Source organism: Carcharodon carcharias, chromosome 13 (assembly GCF_017639515.1).
Source record: "Carcharodon carcharias isolate sCarCar2 chromosome 13, sCarCar2.pri, whole genome shotgun sequence".
Lineage (NCBI taxonomy): Eukaryota > Metazoa > Chordata > Chondrichthyes > Lamniformes > Lamnidae > Carcharodon > Carcharodon carcharias.
In genome coordinates, this window is record NC_054479.1 from 17055293 (window position 1) to 17078382 (window position 23090).

Sequence of the window (23090 nt, forward strand, 5' to 3'; positions counted from 1 at the left end):
GGTCTTGCTGAGTCACAGCCCTACTATTTTAAATGGGCTGCCAGTGGTGTTTATGACTTAACTGCTTCTGCATTATGACTCACTTTTAAATAAGCTAAATGGTTCATCCTAAACCAAAAATGTTCATCTAATTGAGCTATATACTAAACACGTATTGATGCAAGTACAACATACACTGACTGCATTATCTGTGCAGACAGAGGAGACCTTCCTGGTGGGCAATGGAAGTTGTCACATAATCAAGAGTTCCCTAATTTTCATCCTCCACATATGGCCATACTTTAAGTCTGGGGAAAGTAGACAAATAGAATACAGTGACAAAAGAAACAATAGAGGGCTCTACATCAAGAGACAAGCAACATGGTCACTTCCTTCCTGTCTTTTATTATATGTATTTTGACAATTTGAAGTTTAATCGATTTAAAATATGTGTATATACTAATGGATCGATTCAAGGCCCTTCCATTCTGTGACATGCTCTCAGATAGCCACTCTGTATTGATGGCAAAAATGTTCAGAATTTTAGAAGGGACAAAAATTATTTGAAGATATAGAGATTTCTCTTAAATTTCGTTAAAATTTATTTCAATTTACCAAGAAATTGAACAACAGTGAATTTTGAAAAAATGTTTCACCTGTTTGTAAATTGTTATGCTGATTTAAATGAAATTCACATTGTCATTTCTGTTCTCAGAGGGTGCTGCTTTTCCGGAACATGGTAACAAAGGAGAAAGAGTCACTGGGGTTGGTGGAGACAAGTTCTGCATCCCCTCATGTCATCCACATTACAATACGCAGATCCCGAATGCTTGAGGTACCCTAACCAAATTTTGATGGAGATAGCCCCGTGTTTTGCTTTAACACACATTTTAATATTCCCACTATTGGGCTTTCTCTCCTCTATTTTGCAGATACAATTCAGAGATCAAGACTTTCCCTAAATTTTTTTGGCTAGTTCCTGTAATTCTCTAATTGTCCTGCATCCCAAAATGGTCTGGTTTTGTTCTTTAATGGATAATAATTCTGATACAAAGTTGGTGTTTTAGAGAGGGTGGGGGGTTTGGTGGGGGGAAGCCCTTGACCTTTATATTTCTGACCAATCTTACTGGCAAACACTTCAGAAACATACAGGTAAAGCTCAAATATGGACATCGTTTCCCTGGTTTCCGTCCATGTTGCTCTACAAAAGGTTTCAGTGGACCAATTGAGTTAACCATTTGTTCTTCGAAATGAGCTTTGAATGATGCTAATCCACCCATCCAATGGATTTATCAGCCTCCCAAATTAGTTTATAGGGGGGTTTTGCCCTTATTCTCCATTAAATAATCCAGCTATTTCTATTCCTAGAGAACGTTCTACATTAAGCTGCCAAAGGCAATGTCTGTGCAAATACTGTAGTGACAGGAGATGTAGATATGTATGATAATGTATATTGCATTCTGCAGTGGAATATGGGATCTGTACGCTAGAAGGCAGACAATTACTGGAAAAATATTGGGTGCATTACTGTTTCAGCCTAATATGCCATGCCTGTAATCCTTAGCCACTGCAGTGAGGGGCTGAGGGAGTGCTGCATTGTCAGATCTTTTGCATGAGAGGCTTCACCTGTTTTTCAGCTGATTGTAAAAGATCCCATGACACTATTCAAAGAAGAGCAAGGTATTTTCCCTGTATCCTGGCTGACATTTATTTCTTAGCAACACCACTTCAACAGAATAACTAGCCATTTATATCATTGCTGTTTTATGGGATCTTGGTGTGTCCAAATTGGCTGCTGCATTTGTATACAAAACACCAATAACTGTGCTTCAGAACCTCATTTGGGATGTCTTGGGGATGTGAAAGGCTCCAAATAAAAAGCAGGTTCTTTCAATATTTCAATATTTTCATAATTTCTTCGGTATTGAGATGATAGCAGGGATGTCCTCTGTGTTTCTAGGATGGGTACGAACAGTTACGGCGACTACCTGTAAACACTATGAAAGGAGTCATCAGAGTGAAATTTGTGAATGATCTAGGAGTAGATGAGGCTGGGATTGACCAGGATGGTGTCTTCAAAGAATTTTTAGAAGAAATCATCAAGAAGGTTTTTGACCCTGCTCTGAATCTCTTCAAGGTAAATCACTGTTTGGGTAAAATGTGGGCGGAAATATAATTCAAAGAAAATACTTCCTATCTCTCTGCCTCTATTTTTGTTCTTTCTCTCTCTGCTTAGAGAAATTCTTCACTGCTTAGTTTTTATTTTTTTCTCTTGCAGACGACCAGTGGAGATGAGCGATTGTACCCTTCTCCCACTTCTTACATCCATGAGAATCACTTGCAGCTGTTTGAATTTGTTGGAAAGATGTTGGGCAAAGCTGTCTATGAGGTATAAACAGGACCATGAAACTTTGCATGAAGCTGTGCTGGATAATAATTTGGTGCACAGAAGGATTTGAGGATCTGGAAAAAGGATTGATTTATTAAGAAGAGTCAGGCCTAATGGTCTTTCCCTGTCCTTAAAAGTTCCTCTGAATTTACATTCTCCTGTTTGCTTTTAAATCTTTTTGTTGAACTGCCACAAGCCACCATGGAAATCACAGGAATGTGAATTGCATTGTAGACATATTGACACCAAACCCACTCCTGTTGTGCACCATCACACCAAATGAATGTTGAAGCTGTATCTCCTTTAAATCACCCCCAGGCCAACTCAACATGCACAAAATTAAAAATAATACAGAGCAGCCTTCCAGTTTGATTTCAATGATGTTTCCTAAGGCACAGAGGAGGTGGTGGCATAATGGTATTGCCACTGGACTAGTATTCCAGAGACCCAAGGTAATGTTCTGGGGAGCTGGGTTCGAATCCCGCCATGGCAGATGGTGAAATGTGAGTTCAACAAAAGTTTGATGATGACGACGAAACCATTGCTGATTGTTGTAAAAGCCCATCTGGTCCACTAATGTCCTTTAGGGAAGGAAATATGCTGTCCTTACCTGGTCTGGCCATTAGTGACTCCAGGCCCATAAGCAATGTGGTTTACTCTTAACTGCCCTCTGCATTGCAATTGCAAGGGCAATTTGGGAAGGGCAATAGATGTTGGCTTAGCCATCGGCACTCACATCCCCTGAATGAGAAAAAACACAACCCAAGGACAAAATTAGGATTAGAGCTTCAGGAAATGCAAGAATTAAATAGAGGAGTGAACAAGTAGAATTTCAAAAACCTCCATAAGAAAGGACCACGATTGCTAATTCACCTTTCAGATACAAAGGGAACGGTCAGCATTTTACAGAGGAGAATTGGAAGCCGAGCAACAAGAAGAGTTAGAGATGATTGAAATCATGTTTGAAGAAATAGGTTTGCAGTATGTTTTTAAAGGAGCACAGGAAAGTAGCACAGCAGAGTGACTGTAGGGAGAGTGTGTGGTTAGGAAAGCTTTTTTGCCACCAATGATGGTATGGATGTGCAGGAGGTGAGATTCAGAGGGCTGAGGCTAGGACATGGGCCTGAAGAAGTTTGGAGAGTTAGGGTGAGGCAATGCTGTGGTGAAATTTGTAACAGGAAAAAATTTTTTGAATACAATTCAGAAGTATCCTTTATCTTTTCTCCCTTACAGGGAATTGTAGTGGATGTCCCATTTGCTTCCTTCTTCCTCAGTCAGGTGCTGGGACATCATCATAGTGCTTTGTACAGCTCAATCGATGAACTTCCCTCCCTGGATTCGGAATTCTACAAAAATCTCACCTCCATAAAGGTAATTGTGGGAACTGATATTGGTAGAAGGAATGTTGCATCTAAAAAGACAAAGTGAAGCAATATTGGAGAAGTTGATGCAATTTAAGTTTGCCTCTTTTGCAATCAAGTCACCCTGCATAAATGCACTCAATTAAAACAGTCAATCATCAAGTCAGCTTGGCAGGAATACTGTTAACACTATCACATATCAAATACTAGATAATACACAATCTGATGTACTAATAAACTTTATTTCACCACTGAACATGAAAGGGTGATGCAACTTTCAATATATCACAACATCATCATAATTTAGTTTCAGAAATCCAGCACGAGGACTGTTGAGTTCAACATGATGTAATAATTCAGCATTACAGTATAAAATTTATGAGTTCAATTTAGCATAACTGCAACATTTATTATGGATTACAGTATGTGCTTGGCAAATTGGCCATTGCATTTTCTATCACAGGGAGCAAGCATGCTCATCGCCTTAGAACTAAGCATGTTAATTGAATCATCTATGCAGTGCCCTTTTTCTGTGTCTTTCACAGGTCAAGTACATCTTTCTTTGCTTCTTTATTTTCATTGTTTAATTTTATCTTTAATTCTATAACCTTTCTTGTTTTCTTTCACTACTGTTCTCTCCACTTCTCTCTCAATCATATTTTTAAAGCATGATGCATAATCTTATATACATCAAAATTAAAACAACTTAAGCACCTTAGGATGCTTTACTATGTTAAAGGCATATGTACATACAAGTTGTTAATTACAGCATTAGCAATCAATCATTCCTCTTTGTTTATGATACCATTTAACACTCCACAATCTTATTTATAAATGCTAGTTGTCCAGCTAACTTCACCACTATTCACATCTGCACTAAGTTAGAAGTTAATAAGAACGACTTCACTCTTTGTCAACATTCACTCTAAGCTGTGCAATGCGAGGCTCCAGAGCAATGGGAGATGTGCCGCACAGGGGACAAACGGACAATGCACAAGCAGCGGTCCCTTTAGATGCACACAAGAGCAGCAGTGGTAAAGGGACGGGGTCCGTGCAACAAGCGGATCACACCCAGCTAAGGAGAATTAGAGGGAACGTTGTTCAGCGTTCTCTTTAAAGTTCCTCTCCCAGGATACTGTTAGCATGATACCAAAATCACATGATAAAAAATGTAACCAATTAAAGTTGGATCTTTTATAACTTGTCTCAGAACAATCCAGAGTAAAATGTGACCTCTGAGTTCAGAAAAAGGTAAAAGGCAAAAAGGAGAGAAAAATATTTCCTGCCAGAGATTTTAGTTATAGCAATTTCACATTACAATGTACAATGATTAACTTGGAGGAATTACATTATGATCTTTCAGATTTTAACATTTGCTGGCACCAGTTTCTCTCTGGTAACTCACTTAAGGGCCATTGTATGCTTATGAATTTTGTCTTTGAGTGTCAGCAGTAAGTTTGAACCTCATCACAAAATCTGATTTTAATTTGAGTGTGTGTCTAGGAACATTCGCTTTAAGCAGGGGGTTACTGATGAGTGAGAATCATGGCTAATTTTGTTTTTCTCTCTCCCTACCTTGGCTGAGATCAGAGAACTCAGCATTGGCAAGAGATCAAAGTTGGGACGTTCCTGCTTTGTATAGCTCAGCTGAATGCACTTGATGAGCAATTAGTGGAGCAAACTGAATTCTTGAGTGTTTTATTGATCATTCCTTGGTAACCATTATTTTTTATATAGTTTAATGCCAAACTTCAGAGAAGAGCTGACGCTGAAGAGTGTAACTGGTTCTACTTGTTTTATATTCAAGAACTTTGATAAAGGGTGACAATTCAGAATACAGGACATCAAGGTTGAAAGACTAAGAGAAATTAAAATAAGGTGCACAGAATACTGGACACCAAGCTTGGGTTTTAAAAGCTTGTAAATTGTGGGAGTAAGGGAAGAATGAGGGAGGTAATTGGTTCCACATTTTTTGAAGAATCTGGGAAGAGGATGAGTTACTGTAGGGACAGGTACAATGAGTGGATTTCAGTTCAGGAAGGATGCAAGATGGAGGAACTTATTGTATAAGTTTTGCTACAATTGTATAGGATATATAGATACATAGAAACCAGAAGCAGAAGTAGGCCATTCGGCCCTTCGAGCCCGTTCCTCCATTCAATATGATCATGGCTGATCCTCTATCTCAATGCCATATTCCCGCTTTCTCTCCATACCCCTTGATGCTCCTAATATCCAAAAAATTATCAATTTCTTTCTTGAGTATGCTCAGTAACCCGACCTCCTTGGCCTTCTGTGGTAGAAAATTCCATAGGTTGACCACCCTCTAAGTGAAGAAATTTTTCCTCATCTCAGTCCTAAATGGCCTGCCCTGTATCCTAAGACTCTAGTCCCTCGGTCTGGACTCCCCAACCAGGGGAAACATGCTCCCTGCATCCAGTCTGTTCAGCCCTGTTAGAATTTTATATGTTTCAATCAGATCCCCTCTCATTCTTCTAACTCTAGTGAATACAGGCCCAGTCGAACCAATCTCTCCTCATATGACAGCCCTGCCATCCTGGTATTAGCCTAGTGAACCTTCACTGCACTCCCCCTATGGCAAGTATATCCTTTCTTAGGTAGGGAGACCAAAACTGCACGAAGTACTCCAGGTGTGGTCTCACCAAGGCCCTGTATAACTGCAGTAAGACATCCCTACTTCTGAACTCAAATCCTCTTGCAATGAAGACCAACATACAATTTGCCTTCCTAAATGCTTGCTCCACCTGCCTGTTTACTTTCTTTGACTGGTGTACAAGGACACCCAGATCCCCATGTACATCCACATTTCCCAATACGTCACCATTTAAATAATACTGTCTTTCTGTTTTCCACACTGAAACATATAACTTCACATTTATCCACGTTATACTTTACCTGCCTTGTGTTTGCTCACACACACAACTTTTATCTAAATCGCCCTGAAGCCTCCTTGCATCCTCCTCACAACTCGCAACCCTGCCCAGTTTTGTGTCGTCAGCAAGCTTGGAAATATTGCTTTTGGTTCCTATGGTCTGCTTGGTCTGTGGTGGTGCTACTAAGCCACTCTTGGTGATGGACATGGAAGTTCCCCACCCAGAGTACCTTCTGCACCCTTGCCCCCTCAGTGCTTCCTCCAAGTGGTGTTCAATGTGGAGGTGCACAGATTCAACAGCTAAGGGAGGGCAGTACGTGGTAATCAACAGGAGGTTTCCCTGCCGATGTTTGACCTGATGCCATGAGATTTCATGGGGTCCGGAGTCGATGTTGAGGACTCCCAGGGCAACTCCCTCCTGACTGTACACCATTGTGCTGGGTCAGTCTTGCTGGTGGGACATACCCAAGGATGGTGTTGGTTCTGCCTGGGATGTTATCTGTAAGTTATGATTCCGTGAGGATGATTATGTCAGGCTGTTGCTTCAGTAGTCAGTGAGATAGCTCTCCCAATTTTGGCACTAGCCCCCAGATGTTAGGGAAGCGGTGGCATAATGGTATTGTCACTAGATTGGTAATCCAGAGATCCAGGGCAATGCCCTGGGGATTCGAGTTCAAATCCCACCACGGCAAGTAGAGATGGTAGAATTTGAATTCAATAAAAATCTGGAATTAAAAGTATAGTTGTGACCATGAAACCATTGTCGATTATTGTAAAAACCAATCTGGTTCACTGATGTCCTTTAGGGAAGGAAATCTGCTGTCCTTACTTGGTCTGGCGCACATGTGACTCCAGACCCACACCAGTGTGGTTGACTCTTAAAAGCCCTAAACACCCACACCCAAGAATAAATTTTAAAAAAGTGTTAGTTATTGCTAGTTTGGTTTGTCCAATCTATATGTAGGTTAAAGTCACCCATGATTACAGTTGTAGCCTTATTTCAAGCGTCTCTAATTTCCTGTTTAATGCCTTCCTTTATATCTCCATTACTTTTTTGGGGGCTTATAGACAGCCCTCACCTACATTTTCTGCCCCTTGGTGTTTCCTATTTCCACCCAAACAGATTCCACATCATGATTTTCCGAGTCAATATCCTTCCTCGCTATTGTTGTTGGTAAGACCACATGGAGAGTACTGTGTGCAGCTTTGGTCTCCTTACTTGAGAGAGGATATAAAAGCATTCAGATTAGTTTAGAGAAAGGTCACTCGATTGATTCATGGGATGAAAGGGTTATCTTATGAGGAAAGGTTAGACAAGTAGAGTCTGTATCTATTAGAATTTAGAACGAGAACTAACCTATTGAAGCATATGAAATCCTGAGGGGAATTGATGGGGTGGATGCTGAGAGGATGTTTCCCTTATGGGAGAGAATAGAACTAGCGGACACAATTTAAAAATAAGGGGTCTCCTATTTAAGAGAATTTTTTTTCTGAGGGTCATTGGTAGTGGAATTCTTTTCCTCAGGGAGCAGTGGAAGGTAGGTCTTTGAATATTCTTAAGACTGAGTTAGATTCTTGATTGACTAGGGAGTCAAAGAGTACAGGCAGAGGTGGACAGGAAAGTGGAGTTGAGGCCACAATCAGATCAGCCATGACCTTATCAAATGGAGCTGGCTTGAGGGGCTGAATGGCCAATTCCAGCTCCTAATTCATATGTTGTATGTTTTATATGCACCAACACAGTGTAATGATAAAGTAATTGTATTTGTATTTTTGTTTTACAGCGTTATGATGGTGACATTGGTGACCTTGGTTTGACATTATCCTATGATGAGGATGTTATGGGTCAGGTAATGCCCTGACAGTTTTTAGATTAGTAACCGTGATAAAATCTAGGATTTAGAACTAGGCTATACAATGCCAGAGATGCATGGATCTGCTGTAAACACTGTGGGGCCCTATTTTAAGAGTCAGATCCCCATGCAGTCAACAACACACATGGATTTTGGTAGCTCTGCTGTGATGTGGAACTGTATGGTGTGAACAAAGGCTTAAGTCAGATGCAACATTAAATTTGTGAATAATTCAGCCCTTGGGTTTTATTATTATCCAGAAACTTTCTATCTTTTCTATAAATAAAATTGGTGGGCTGGAAATGTAAAGGGGTTTTCTCTTCATCTTGACTCTTAACTATTTAACTTAATAACCAGTCTTGGCTGCCTTGTTTTGTTTCAACCCCTGATATTGGTACATCGTTGATGGATAGGTACCAGGTGTGGAACCAACCCACACAGACCCAGAACATAATGGATTTGCTCTCCAGCCTATGCTGAGATAGCTTTTCTTTCCTGGGTACTATTATGGGCCTCACTGCCTATGGTTTGGGGAAAAAGTAGGAATTAGATAAGGTATTTTCTCCTAATCGCTGGCCAGCGACAGTCTTGCTGGTAAATAAATGTACAGTTGGATTGGTTAAGATTGAGATTGGACATAGCCTGGAAGAAGTACTGCAAGGCTCCAGGGGTCTGTGGAAATATAACCCAGCAAGAGTCAGCAAATTCAGGAGACTATTTACTTTGCTATCTTATTAGTCAATGGACTCAGTAAAATTCTGGCTTTGCATTTGTAATCAGTTTGGTTTTCTTTCTGATTCAACAGCTTGTTTGCCATGAGCTGGTGCCTGGGGGAAAGACCATTGGAGTTACCAATGAAAATAAGTGAGTATGCCACTGGCCAACTGTTATGTGGAGTGCATTTCTCCAGTAGCTGTGTGTTGTTAGCCTTATAATTTATATTCCATTTTCAAATATTTTCCCCTAATTTGTAGATTTCCCCCTTCCTATCCCCACCCCGTTTTTCACAGGCATTGCTAGGCACCATGTTCTTCTGGTACCTATGCTGCCAACATTAAAATTATGCCCTGTGTGAATGGTCCAGGGTTACTCATCTGTTTTCACTTTTGCTTAATTTTTAATCATAGCTCCTTTTCAAGAACTATTTTGTTTGTCTCAGGGAATTATCAGTGCGAGTATGAATTGGATTGCAAGGGAAGTGGCATTAGGAAACTCCCTCCATGCAATCCAACTGATATAGTTAGACCAAGTCACTGTATCAATACCCTTTATGGATTATATTGCTCATTTGAAGTCCATAATTCATGTTGATAGGGCTTGTAAGTGACACTTAAAGGGAAAGATATTTCCCAGTGCTTAATCCCATCCAGACATATATCATTGGTAACATTCAATAAACAGGCAGAGACATCATTAGTGAGCAGAGGTGTAGCTGTATTACGTTAACATTTAACTAAAGCTTGTATATAGCTGGCCCAAAACTGCTGATCATCTCCCAGGAAAAAAATAATTAACCCCCCTAAAGTCTGAAGCAAAGACAAGGTATTTGGTCCATCAAACTACTCGACCCATAACCAATACGTGGTTGTCCTTCCAAAGAATATACTATGATCTTTTTTCTTTGATTCATTTACGGAATGTCGGCGTTGCTGACTAGGCCAGCAGTTATTACTCATCCCTAATTGCCCTTGAGAAGCTGTTGGTGAGTTGCCTTCTTGAACTGCTGCAGTCCCTGTGGTGTAGGTACACCCACAGTGCTGTTAGGGAGGGAGTTCCAGGATTTTGACCCAGCGACAGTGAAGGAATGGTGATATATTTCCAAGTCAGGATGGTGAATGGCTTGGAAGGGAGCTTCCAAGTGGTAGTGTCCCATGTAAAGTATGCACCTGACTTTTTTCTCTCTCAACCTTCTTGACCCATTTGTTTTCCCTCTTTAATTGGCTTGTGTTCGATCCCTTCTGATCTATAGGAAATAATTTTTTTCTTTTCTTTTGTATTGTCTGTCTAGTATTTCTAAACAAAACAGTGAAGCATCTTATATTGGACTGTAGAGCACTTTACTTTAGCCTGATAGCCACGATTCTCCAAACTGTGGGTCTCTCTGCAGCTACCATGTAGACTGGTCATTTTTAAAACATTAAAGAGTCTGAAAAGGAACAAAAATTGAGTGATAAATGATGATCATACCCTGAAAGCATTGACAGGAGTTACAAATTATGGTAATTCAAAAACTGGATTACAAGTCAATTATATTGACATCAGTGATGAGGCCATTCTGGAATATGGCATGCAGTTGTAGTCACCCTCCCTGAAGGTCCAGAGAAAATGGTCTTTAGGAACTAAGTTGTGAAAGGATGCTGAAGTGACTAAACTGCTGGAGAAAGATTGAAAGACAAGATTACAGGCCTTTAATGAAATGAATAGATGAGGTTGAGGTAACAAGCTGTTTAACTTGAACAATGTACACACTACTAGTTGAATCAGGTACACAATTCAAGCTTCAAGAAAGTTTACAGACAAGTTTTGCACAAAATCAAGAACAGACTCCCAGAGAGAGTTCATTTGGAATGTTCAGTGAGTGATGAGAAGTTGGGCCGAAGAGAATTCTTTGACCGAGTGATCATATATTGGCTTTGGATTGAGTAGTTTTATGGGCTCTTTCCTTGTTTCAGACTTTATTGGGGGTTAACTTTCTTTTGGAGGCTGAGGAGCTGCAGCTTGGGATTTGGTGCTTTATGTAGAGTTGTCTATTTGCATATCTGTGGTGAACTGACAATGCCCTGCATCATCGGCTGACTGAGCAGGACCTGTGCACAGTGTTTTCTACTCTGTCCAGTTCGGGCTAACTACAGCATGTTTGAAAGGCTTTGCCTTTCCAGGTGATTCTGTCCTTCAAGCAGCCATCAAAATCAAATTGAGATCTGTGCTGTTGCTATAGTTCACCCTGTCGTTATGCACCAAATATTTTCTTTTAAATCATAGTTGAATGCAGGTACAATTTGACACTTGAAACGGTCAGAGAGGGCTAGGATTTGATCCCTACATTCAGCCAACAGCTCCAACCCTTTATCTCCTGCATTTTTTTGTATTCTAGTACACAGTAGAGCATCTGTACTATTAAACCCAACACATCAACTTGTCTTTGTCTCTGACTGCCCTGCTATGCACTCCCAACAGTTTCCAAGTTATTTCGGATTCCTGGTAATTGTAGTTTCTCTTCTTGACACTGCTGCCATTGCCATCATCTTATTTTGTGAAATGCAGCAGTTTGATTCATCTGCTTTTGTAATTCTTAAAGCGTTTGCAGTACAGAAAATACGTGTGTTTGGAAAGTTGGGGATGGTTGTTCAGTACTTAAAAAGGGCTAAAATTCCTGCCATCCACCAACAGAATCAGTTACATCCACCTCATGGCTCACTTCCGAATGCACACTCAGGTTAAAGATCAGACGATTGCTTTCATCCGAGGATTCCGGTCCATTATTAACCCAGAATGGCTCCGTATGTTCTCAACTCCTGAAGTACAACGTTTAATTGCTGGAGACAATGCAGAGATCGACCTGGAGGATCTCAAGTAAGACACTGAAGATACTTTTAAGTAAATTGCAGAAAGTTTGTTTTATTTTTAATGCCGCTGTTGGAAAGGGGAGGGCACTGCTTATTTGCTCATATTTTTCTGTGACACCCACAATCGCTTCTGGACACTTTGTACCTGTTGATGGAATACTAATGTATTTGTAGGGAGATTCAATGTCCTGAATTTCTGTGGGGAAAGTCACAAGAGGTCTACTAGTATAATTGATACTTATCATATAATTTTGTGAACAAAAGAATTGTGCTTGTTTGGGGATTATTTCTGATCCATGTAGAATGATCACTGTTCTCCCCTCTACAGGAAGCATACTGTGTATTATGGTGGTTTCCATGGCAGTCATCGTGTTATTACCTGGCTGTGGGATATCTTAGCTCGAGATTTCACGGCAGAAGAACGAGCCATGTTTCTTAAGGTTAGTGGACCCCTGACAGCTCTTTTTGCCACTTTTTACAGCCAATTTTTCCAAGTGCCTCTTTTCAGCTCCCTTATCTGATATCCTATTTTCTTTTATTTGGACAAGTTCCTTCTACAAGTTATCCTGTTCCACAATAAGGGCCAATATTCTAGGAATCAAACTTGGCCACAATTGGCCTGATCATGGTCTAGGTTCAGTATGTCAGTGTTCCCAATTTGGTGGGAAAGGACCTGAATTAGGTTCTGTTGTTGAACCCAGATCAGCATCAACAAAAATATATTAATACAATGATTTTATACTCCATGGTAACCAGATTTTGCACGTATTGGATCTCATACTGATTTCTATGAAGGCTCTGTTACTCCCTTCATTTTCCTTTGCATGAGCTTTAGTCTATGCTGTAAACTGACCAAGTGTGCTATTTTGCGACATATAAAGACAAACTATTATAATGAGGAAATAAAAATTAGCAAAACTTTGCAGATGAATAGATCCAATCTTGCTTTCAGATACTGCTTTATTCCTAGCTCAAGAAATAATATACTGCTGGCCTAACAGGCTACTGTTCCATGCACTGACAAGGATATTTATTCTCTTTCTCTCTCAGTACATTTACAGCTGACTCTTTGAGCAGAGTTAGCAAATGATGGTCTTGACTATATCTTGTGTTGAAACTCGTCCAATTCTGAATGCACCATTTTCATTCTTTACCCCTTCTCTCTTAACATTCTTTCTCCCTCTGACCCTTTATTGGAGCTACAGTTTTAGTAACAGTAATAATGGCTGGAAAAATACAGATTGAGCCCTTTGCTAATGTCCTAGTTACTGGGGAGCTTCCAAGGACAGTCACAGTTACAGCTCGGAATGCATTTTTCCTTTTGGCAATGCAGCAGAACTAACTGAGGCTTTATTTCTTCCTTGTCTGCTTTGTTCCAGTTTGTCACTAGCTGTTCTCGGCCGCCACTCCTGGGCTTTGCCTACCTCAAGCCACCCTTCTCCATTCGATGTGTGGAGGTGTCAGATGATCAGGTAAGTTTATGTTTTCATTTTACCCTGTTTTTCTTTCCCCTGCCCAACACATTTTTTTTAACGTGGTCTACTGAAGGAGCTGGTTTATTCTGGTGTATAGTTCTCTAAGCAATTGTAGGCCCTCCTCTACCTCGGCTGAATGACCTTGCTTCATCTGTGAGCTCAGATGGTGAGTGTTGGCAGAATTGCTCAACCATGCAAGGCACTACAGCCAAGTCCAATAATGCATGTGTGCCAGAGGTCACTGGATACTGATCAGTACTGGGAGTCCTGGCTGATGTTTCTCTTCGTTAGCTCGTGTGTAAAAGGCCAATTGTAGCAACACCATGCTGCCACTTCAGTTGAGATGGTTAATTCAAAAGAACAGGGATTAAACGTGCGACCTTAGAGCACAGGTTATATCAGATTTACAATGTCAATTTTTAAAAATGTCCTATTTCTTTATTGGAAGCGATGGTTTAGGATTTAAGATACGTTTCTATTTCAGGACACTGGAGATACACTAGGAAGTGTGCTACGGGGTTTCTTTACCATCCGCAAAAAGGAACCAGGTGGTCGGCTGCCAACCTCTTCCACCTGCTTCAACCTTCTTAAACTTCCCAACTACAGTAAGAAGAGCATCCTGCGAGAGAAGCTCCGCTATGCAATCAGTATGAACACTGGATTTGAGCTCTCCTAATCACTATGACAAAGACATGGGTGTGCATACACCTTTGTGCACGTATGCAGCTGTGCGCTGCACAGGACTGCTGTGGTCAGAGTATCCATGTTGATCAAAGAAATCCAAATGATGTCGCACCAACAACGATGAATCATTTGGACATGAAGACCATGATGTGTTTCAGGGTAAAGCTGAGTGACCAAGACTCTCGTCACCTGTTAGATTCATTTCCCTAAAGGGGCAGAAGTATAAATCCATTGCCAATATAGACAGATCTCTGAATGAATCAGAATAGTTAAACTGACCTCCTCCTGACTGAGGTATGGACTATTTGATTCACAGCGTCCAAAGTCCAGCTTTATCTTGATTTGCACTGCCCAATAATTAAGAGGATTCATTAACACTTCACTCACATAACTGTATCCAGGATTACAAAGTTATAGGTTCTTTTAAGGATACCACAAAGAAATGTTCTAGAGTTTCTACATTTTGCTATTGTACACTATCACAATATACAATGTATTGAAAATTGCTTTAGCAGATGTTCCTCGAAAGACAGGAGGTGACTATTATGAAAGCTGAAAGGTATTTCAGTACCAGAATTCATGTATTGTTTGGTTATGATGGTTTTGGCAAAGTTGTTTTCATCTAGTTCCCTCCTGCCACTATTACTCGACACTCAATCACAACATCGCCTGGATCAGCCAAACCAATATGCCATTTATAATTGTACAATGAGCAGTGAATCAATGTGAGTGATCAGTGAATCAATGCAAATGATCAAGTCACTAATGAATAAGACGCCCTTATTTCCTCTCTCCCACTCCCACCACCCTCCCCGGCTCATTGATTCGTGGTGCTGCCACCTTAATGTAAAAGAAAATTCAGTGAAAGAGGTGGCAGCAAATTCTAACACTTCACTTCCAGTGTTAGCACTGGACTTTGGAACAAACAATATATTATGTCAGTTTTATTTTCCCTCTGTTTTGCTAAATCTAGATGACGTGGGACTGTACAGAAATGTTGGCAGGCTGCTGAATCACAAGTATTTCAATGGAAAGGGTTTGATTAACTCCATGTGTATCTTCATCTAAACCCCAAGACTGTATTTTATTTTTAAACTACCAGGCAGCATCTGTTATTAATAATTTATAGTAAGTAGTGAATATTTAATGTAAAATAACCTTTTTTAAGGAGTTTTGATGGACAGGGAATTTGGCAACTGCATGGTCTAGAATATCTTTGGAGATGAGACTATAATTTTAACAAATTATTTTGAATAGTAAATTAGAAAAGTTTACTATTCAGTTCATTAAAATAAGTTATGATTAACCTATGTGAATTTATTCAGCATTGATTGTATACTATATTTTAAGCAGGTTTATTCATTGATATTATTAAAAAAAATACATGTTCCATTTCCCCAGTTTATTTAAATCAGAACGTTGTCAATGAGACTGAGGATTTTAACAATGTGAGATGCAAAGCACAAATGACAGAAGTGCTGGGATTAAAACTTATTTGGTCATAACATGTAATCCACAAGTTCCAAAATCGTGAGTGAGGATTGCTTATTGTGGGGAGGAAATGGTGAAGGGGTCAAACTTGTTCCTACATTAGTTCTCGCCTCTGGGAAGCAACAGGTAATTTAAACAGTTAAGGCTTCAATAAATGGAAGCAAGTCTCTCAGTGTTGCACAGCCTCCCAACACCCCTGCACTCTTCCTCCCCCACCCCCATGTCAGGAGCCTGACAATGCATTGGAGTTGGCTTCACAGTGGGAGATCCAAGCTGTGTAACAATTAATGCCTTTCAATCATGTGCTGGCAGTAATTCACAGTGCTCAGGTCTCTCTAGCAGGTATGCCATTGCAACCACTTTATGGAGACTGTTGTCTCTGCTACTGCTGTACTTGATGTGGCAGTGTTCCCATGTGCTTCTTGCCCTTGCCCTTCTAGTGGCAGAATCACACCATGGCAGGTTGTTGCCATGTAGATTGTACTGATTTCAGCCACAATGTGTGGGTGGAGAAGGAATTGGATGTTTAAGGTGGTGGACAAGATGCCAATCAAACAAGCTGCTTTGCCCTGGATCGTGCCAAACTACTGACGGAGCTGCACTCATTCATGCAATTGAGGACTATTCTATCACATTCCTGCTGTCTTCCTAGTGGATCGTGGACTGGCTTTGGAGAGTCAAGACGTGAGTAACTCACGGCAGGATATCTAGTTTCTGATCTGATCTTTGAAAAAATTATCCCATTAGTCTTATTCTCTTGCTCTTTCCCCATAAACCTGCAATTTTATTCCCTTCTAGTAGTATGGATATAATTATAACAAAAGTTAGAATTCTATATTGGGCTTTATTATTATTTGAATAACAATATTAAATAGTTTCACATGTCCTTTAGTGCAATCAATGAGATTTTTTTCTTTGCATGAGCTGCAATTGTTTCTAGCAAGAGTTTTTATACAGATTGTTCTGTTACTCCTTCCAAAACTTGAGGCAAGGTTATATTTTTCTTTGAAATTATAATGGGTAGCATTTGAAATATTTACATGTGTATAGTGTAAAGTATTTAAATCCAAAAGATTTCAGGACCATTCTAAATATGCAACCCATCTTAACATTTCCACCAACAGTTACCTCACCTAAGTACAATTTTCACAGGTGGGTATAAAAAGTATTGTTTCATGTGCCTATCTATGTACAATATATATCTTGATCATATCTAATGATCTTAAAATTATAGAATATTATAACAGATGTTCCAGCTATTTGAAAGTTCTATCGAATTCATCGCACTCTGGCTCTTTTCCCCGCCAAGCCCTACAATTTTCTCCCTTTCAAGTATTTATCCATTCCCTTTTGAAAGCTATTGGCCCAAATTTTGCAGGTGTAACAATGGTGAAACTGTCAGCATTCACCATCAGTACGTTTTAGAAACTGACAGCAACTCCTGGAATTTATACTCATACAAAAATCCAGGAGTTGCTGTCAGTGATTCGGCATTTCTCCAGAGGGAGTGCTATTAGGACCTCCTCTCCCTGGATTGCAATCAATTAGAAATCACTGAACTGACGAAAAATTTCCACTCACGCTGAGTCTTGCTTTAAAAGCTGCTGAAAGTTTGTGACATGTAACTGGGTTTTTAAAAGGCATATGAAGTCCATAATTACTGATGACTGTCCTCATATGAAGTCCATAATTACTGCTGACTGTCCTCTGGCTTGGAAAGTGATTTTGTATTTCTTGAATACCAAATTTATCCATAAGAAATTACACGTCATTTAGTTTAAGTTTGTTTGGGACATAACTTGGATAGAAACTAAAATAATTGTTTTGACTGTAAAATTTAAAATTAAAAGTGGAGGGATTTGGTGCTTGCTTCTTGGTTTACTGCCGGTCTGAGAATACTTAGTGTGATTGGCTGCTTGCCCCACCTGCTAACACTGTTGCTGGATATCCCCTTGGAGCCAGTCAAACTGATAGTAGATAAAAACAAAAAACTGCGGATGCTGGAAATCCAAAACAAAAACAGAATTACCTGGAAAAACTCAGCAGGTCTGGCAGCATCGGCGAAGAAGAGTTGACGTTTCGAGTCCTCATGACCCTTCAACAGAACTGATTTTTCTTTACAAGGAGAGGGAAATATAAGCTGCTTTAAGGTGGGGGGGAGGGGGGGGGGGTGGTGTTGTAGGGACAAGCAAGCAGTGATAGGAGCAGATCATCAAAAGATGTCACAGACAAAAGAACACAGGTGTTGGAAGTTGGTGATATCTAAACGAATGTACTAATTGAGAATGGATGGTAGGGCACTCAAGGTGTAGCTCTAGTGGGGGTGGGGGAGCATAAAAGATTTAAAAATAATGGAAATAGGTGGGAAAAGAAAAATCTATATAAATTATTGGAAAAAAAACAAAAGGAAGGGGAAAGAAACAAAGGGGGTGGGGATGGAGGACGGAGTTCAAGACCTAAAGTTGTTGAATTCAATATTCAGTCCTGAAGGCTGTAAAGTGCCGAGTTGGAAGATGAGGTGCTGTTCCTCCAGTTTGCGTTGAGCTTCACTGGAACAATGCAGCAGGCCAAGGACAGACATGTGGGCAAGAGAGCAGGGTGGAGTGTTAAAATGGCATGCGACAGGGAGGTTTGGGTCATTCTTGTAGACAGACGCAGGTGTTCTGCAAAGTGGTCGCCCAGTTTATGTTTGGTCTCTCTAAAATTACGCCCTCATCTCAATGAAATTCGGGCTTGGCACGACGCTGAACTCTTCTTCCACCGTCTTCGACTCTGGGCTCACTTCTTTGGGCAGGAGTTCTCTCCCTGTTCAACGGATCCTTTTACCGACCTCCAATATTCTCCCTCCACCTCTGGATTCTTACCTTCTCTTGATCTTTTCATTCAGAACTGTCGGCGCGACATTAGTCGTCTCAATTTCTCTGCTTTTCTCACCTTCTAATCTCTCTCTCTGAACTTGCTGCACTCCGTTCTCTCAGGTCCAACCCTGACACTGTCATCAAACCCGCTGACAAGGGTGGTGCTGTTGTTGATTGGCGCACTGACCTCTACCTCGCGGAGGCTGAGCGTCAACTCGCAGACACTTCCTCCTACCTCTCCCTGGACTATGACCCCACCACTGAACATCAAGCCATTGTTTCCAGGACTGTCACTGACCTCATCTCCTCTGGGGATCTTCCTCCCACAGCTTCCAACCTGATGGTCGCCCAACCTCAGATGGCCCGCTTCTACCTCCTACCCAAAATCCACAAACAGAACTGTCCTGGTAGACCGATCGTCTCAGCTTGCTCCTGCCCCACGGAACTCATTTCTCGTTACCTTGACTCCCTTCTCTCTCCCCTTGTCCAGTCCCTTCCCACCTACATCCGTGATTCCTCTTGACACCTTACGTCACATCAACAATTTCCAGTTCCCTGGCCCCAACCGCTTCCTCTTCACCATGGACGTCCAATCCCTCTACACCTCCATCCCCCACCAGGATGGTCTGAGGGCCCTTAGCTTCTTTCTCGAACAGAGGCCCGAACAATCCCCATCCACCACTACTCTCCGTCTGGCTGAACTTGTTCTCACACTGAACAATTTCTCCTTCAACTCCTCACTGCCTCCAAATAAAAGGTGTGGCTATGGGTACCCGCATGGGCCCCAGCTATGCCTGTCTCTTTATGGGATACGTGGAACATTCCGTGTTCCAGTCCTACTCCGGCCCCCTACCACAACTCTTCCTCCGGTACATCGATGATTACATCGGTGCTGCTTCATGCTCTCGTCGGGACTTGGAAAAATTTATTAATTTTGCTTCCAATCTCCACCCCTCCATCATTTTCACGTGGTCCATCTCTGACACTTCCCTTCCCTTCCTTGACCTCTCTGTCTCAATCTCTGGTGATAGGCTTGTAGTGGATATTGGTGGACAGTCTACCGACTCCCACAGCTACCTCGACTACAGCTCCTCACACCCCGCTTCCTGTAAGGACTCCATCCCATTCTCTCAGTTCCTTCGCCTCCGTTGCATCTGTTCCGATGATGCTACCTTCAAAAACAGTTCCTCTGACATGTCCTCCTCCTTCCTTAACCAAGGTTTTCCACCCACGGTCGTTGACAGGGCCCTCAACTGTGCCCGGCCCATCTCCCATGCATCTGCCCTCACGCCTTCTTCTCCCTCCCAGAAACATGATACCCTTGTCCTCACTTATCACCCCACCAGCCTCCGCATTCAAAGGATCATCCTCCGCCATTTCCGCCAACTCCAGCATGCCACCACCAAACACATCTTCCCTTCACCCCCCCTGTTGGCATTCCGTTCGGGATCGTTCCCTCCGGGACACCCTGGTCCACTCCTCCATCACCCCCTACTCCTCAACCCCCACCTATGGCACCTCCCCATGCCCACGCAAAAGATGTAACACCTGCCCCTTCACTTCCTCTCTCCTCACCGTCCAAGGGTCCAAACACTCCTTTCAGGTGAAGCAGCATTTCACTTGCATTTCCCCCAACTTAGTCTACTGTATTCGTTGCTCCCAATGCAGTCTTCTCTACATTGGACAGACGAAACGTAAACTGGGCGACCGCTTTGCAGAACACCTGCGGTCTGTCTGCAAGAATGACCCAAACCTACCTGTCGTTTGCCATTTTTAACACTCCACCCTGCTCTCTTGCCCACATGTCTGTCCTTGGCCTGCTGCATTGTTCCAGTGAAGCCCAACGCAAACTGGAGGAACAACACCTCATCTTCCGACTAGGCACTTTACAGCCTTCTGGACTGAATATTGAATTCAACAACTTTAGTTCTTGAGCTCCCTCCTCCATCCCCACTCCCTTTCTGTTTCTTCCCCCTTCCTTTTGTTTTTTTTTCCAATAATTCATATAGATTTTTCTTTTCCCACCTATTTCAATTATTTTTAAATCTTTTATGCTCCCCCACCCCCATTAGAGCTGTACCTTGAGTGCCCTACCATCCATTCTTAATTAGCACATTCGTTTAGAAAATATCACCAACTTCAACACCTCTGTGTTCTTTTGTCTGTGACATCTTTTGATGATCTGCACCTATCACTACTTGCTTGTCCCTACAACAACATCCCCCCCCACCTTAAACCAGCTTATATTTCCCTCTCCTTGTAAAGAAAAATCAGTTCTGTTGAAGGGTCATGAGAACGCGAAATGTCAACTCTTTTCTTCTCCGCCGATGCTGCCAGACCTACTGAGTTTTTCCAGGTGATTGATTTTGAAACTGATAGTAGAGATCACTAAATCTTTGTGAACAACTTTTTTTAGAGGTGATTGCCTTTGCTTCACAGCTGACTGTAAAATCCAGCCCATTATTGATTCCACTTCCATGTCCATCAGGCAGTGCATTCTGGATCACAAAAAACACGATTACAAAAGAGTCTTCTCTCACTCTTTCTTTTTGGTTCTTTTGCCAATTACGTCATATTTGTCTGTTTGTCTGGCCCCTTTGGTTACTAACTCTTCTACCACTGGAAACATTCTAAATTACTCTATCAAAACCCTTCAAACTATTGCCATTGAAGCAAATTTGAGGACTTAATCACTTCCAAGAAACTATTGTTTTTACAAAATCTATTACGTCCATATATGCAACTAACGTACTACTCTACATACAGGTTGAATATCCTATATCCAAAACCCTTGGGGCTGATTGTTTCTATATTCAAATATTTTTGTATCTACTGTAGATATGATAGGCCTAGATCTAATTACAATAGCCTAGGCTAGTTGTAGTCTACAAATACGAGGTTGGTTCTCCATTTGCCAACTCGCGTATCCTACTTCTTGTTAACACTTATTACACCTGTAATGTAATGTTACATTGCAGTTAATTTGTATGTTAATAAAGCACAGCCATTCAAAAAAAGTTTGGTTTTTGATTGTGTTCAGTTTTCAGATGTATGGATAAAGGATATTCAACCTGTACTATGAAGGAGTGGAAATGGTAATAGATTAGTGTATTAATAACAAATGCCACATTGCTCAGCCTAATGTAAATCAAGTATTCTGATCTGGTATACCATTACACTTCCTGTACTCAAATCATGTGATTATTTTATACACTTAAAACCCTGCCTATTATGAGAAGCAATTTAGAGCTATTACACTGAGACCTTTGTGCAAACTAATCTAATGAAACAAATTAAAGTAAGGCAGTGGTCTTTGTTTCTTTTGCATAGGAATAGGAGAATGCTGTCCAGTTCCTGCTGATCTGCATTTTAACATTCACCCATACTGCTTTCTATGCTGCTGTTAGGCCATCTAATTTGTAATATGGCAGTGATTACTCTATTAATCTTCGCATAACAAACACCCTATAGCCCCTTTTTTGCAAGAACAGGAGGAAGCCATTCAATCCTTTGAACCTACTCATGATTAATCTTTATCTTAACTTCATACACCTCCCTTGGTTCCATATCCCTTAATACCCCTACTTAATTTATTCATGTTACTTTTCAGATTTTCAATTGATCTCTAGCCTCAACAGCTTAGGGGGCAATGGGGGGTGGGGTGGAAGCAAGTTCTAGATTCTCATGATCCTTCATGATATTACCACTGAATAGCCTGGCTCGAAGGTTATACCCACTTTTCTCAAATTTTCCACTAGAGGAAATAATCCATTGTCAAAATCCTTCATCTTAGATCTGAATTATATTACCCCTTAATCAACTATACTGTAGAATACAAAAATAGCTGGAAAAACTCAGCAGGTCTGACAGCATCTGCGGAGAGGAACACAGTTAATGTTTCGAGTCCGAATGACTCTTCAGAACTGAAGTATAGGAATGTGGTGAAATAAGTTGGTTGAGGGAGGTGTTTGACAATCTCCATTTTGCCTCCACCTATCACTGGCCCTCAACCAGCTTATATTTCACCACATTTCTATATTTCTTTAGTTCTGATGAAGAGTCATTCGGACTCGAAACATTAACTGTGTTCCTCTCCGCAGATGCTGTCAGACCTGCTGAGTTTTTCCAGCTATTTTTGTTTGTTTGATTTCCAGCATCTGCAGTATTTTGCTTTTATACTCTAGAACAAAAGCCTAGTCTATACAACCATTCCTCAATTTTTAGCCCCAGTAGTTAATATATCCTTCCTGAGGTGCAGCTAGAAATTCGAGCTAGATCTTTCAGGAAACACATACACACAAAAGGGTGGTGTAATTTTGGAATACTACTCCCCAGCTGGCAACTCAATTGCTTGATCGGTTGTGACTTTAAATCAGAAGTTGATAATACTTTTTAGATAATAAAAGTCTAAGGGATATGGGGATAGGTATATGGCATTAGTTCACAGATCAGCCATGATTTAATTGAATGACAAACAGTCTGGAAGGGGCTAAATGGCCTTCCCCTGTTCCCAAGAATGTTCAAGATCACAGCTGTAATAG

The 23090-nt window shown here is 41.0% G+C and overlaps 1 protein-coding gene across 4 annotated transcripts in view; it reads left to right on the top strand.

Annotated features, from left to right (window-relative positions):
* The window catches only part of ube3b (ubiquitin protein ligase E3B), a 58554-nt gene extending 42964 nt beyond the window's left edge, over window positions 1-15590 (top strand). For all 4 annotated transcript variants that reach the window (XM_041202809.1, XM_041202808.1, XM_041202811.1 and 1 more), the window contains exons 19-28: window positions 695-814; window positions 1940-2116; window positions 2258-2368; window positions 3602-3739; window positions 8407-8472; window positions 9281-9339; window positions 11866-12048; window positions 12370-12481; window positions 13421-13513; window positions 14001-15590. In XM_041202809.1, the coding sequence (XP_041058743.1) occupies window positions 695-814; window positions 1940-2116; window positions 2258-2368; window positions 3602-3739; window positions 8407-8472; window positions 9281-9339; window positions 11866-12048; window positions 12370-12481; window positions 13421-13513; window positions 14001-14192 (1251 nt within the window). In that variant the 3' untranslated portion in view covers window positions 14193-15590. The remainder of the gene's footprint in view (window positions 1-694; window positions 815-1939; window positions 2117-2257; window positions 2369-3601; window positions 3740-8406; window positions 8473-9280; window positions 9340-11865; window positions 12049-12369; window positions 12482-13420; window positions 13514-14000) is intronic.
* The last annotated feature ends 7500 nt before the right edge of the window (window positions 15591-23090 follow it).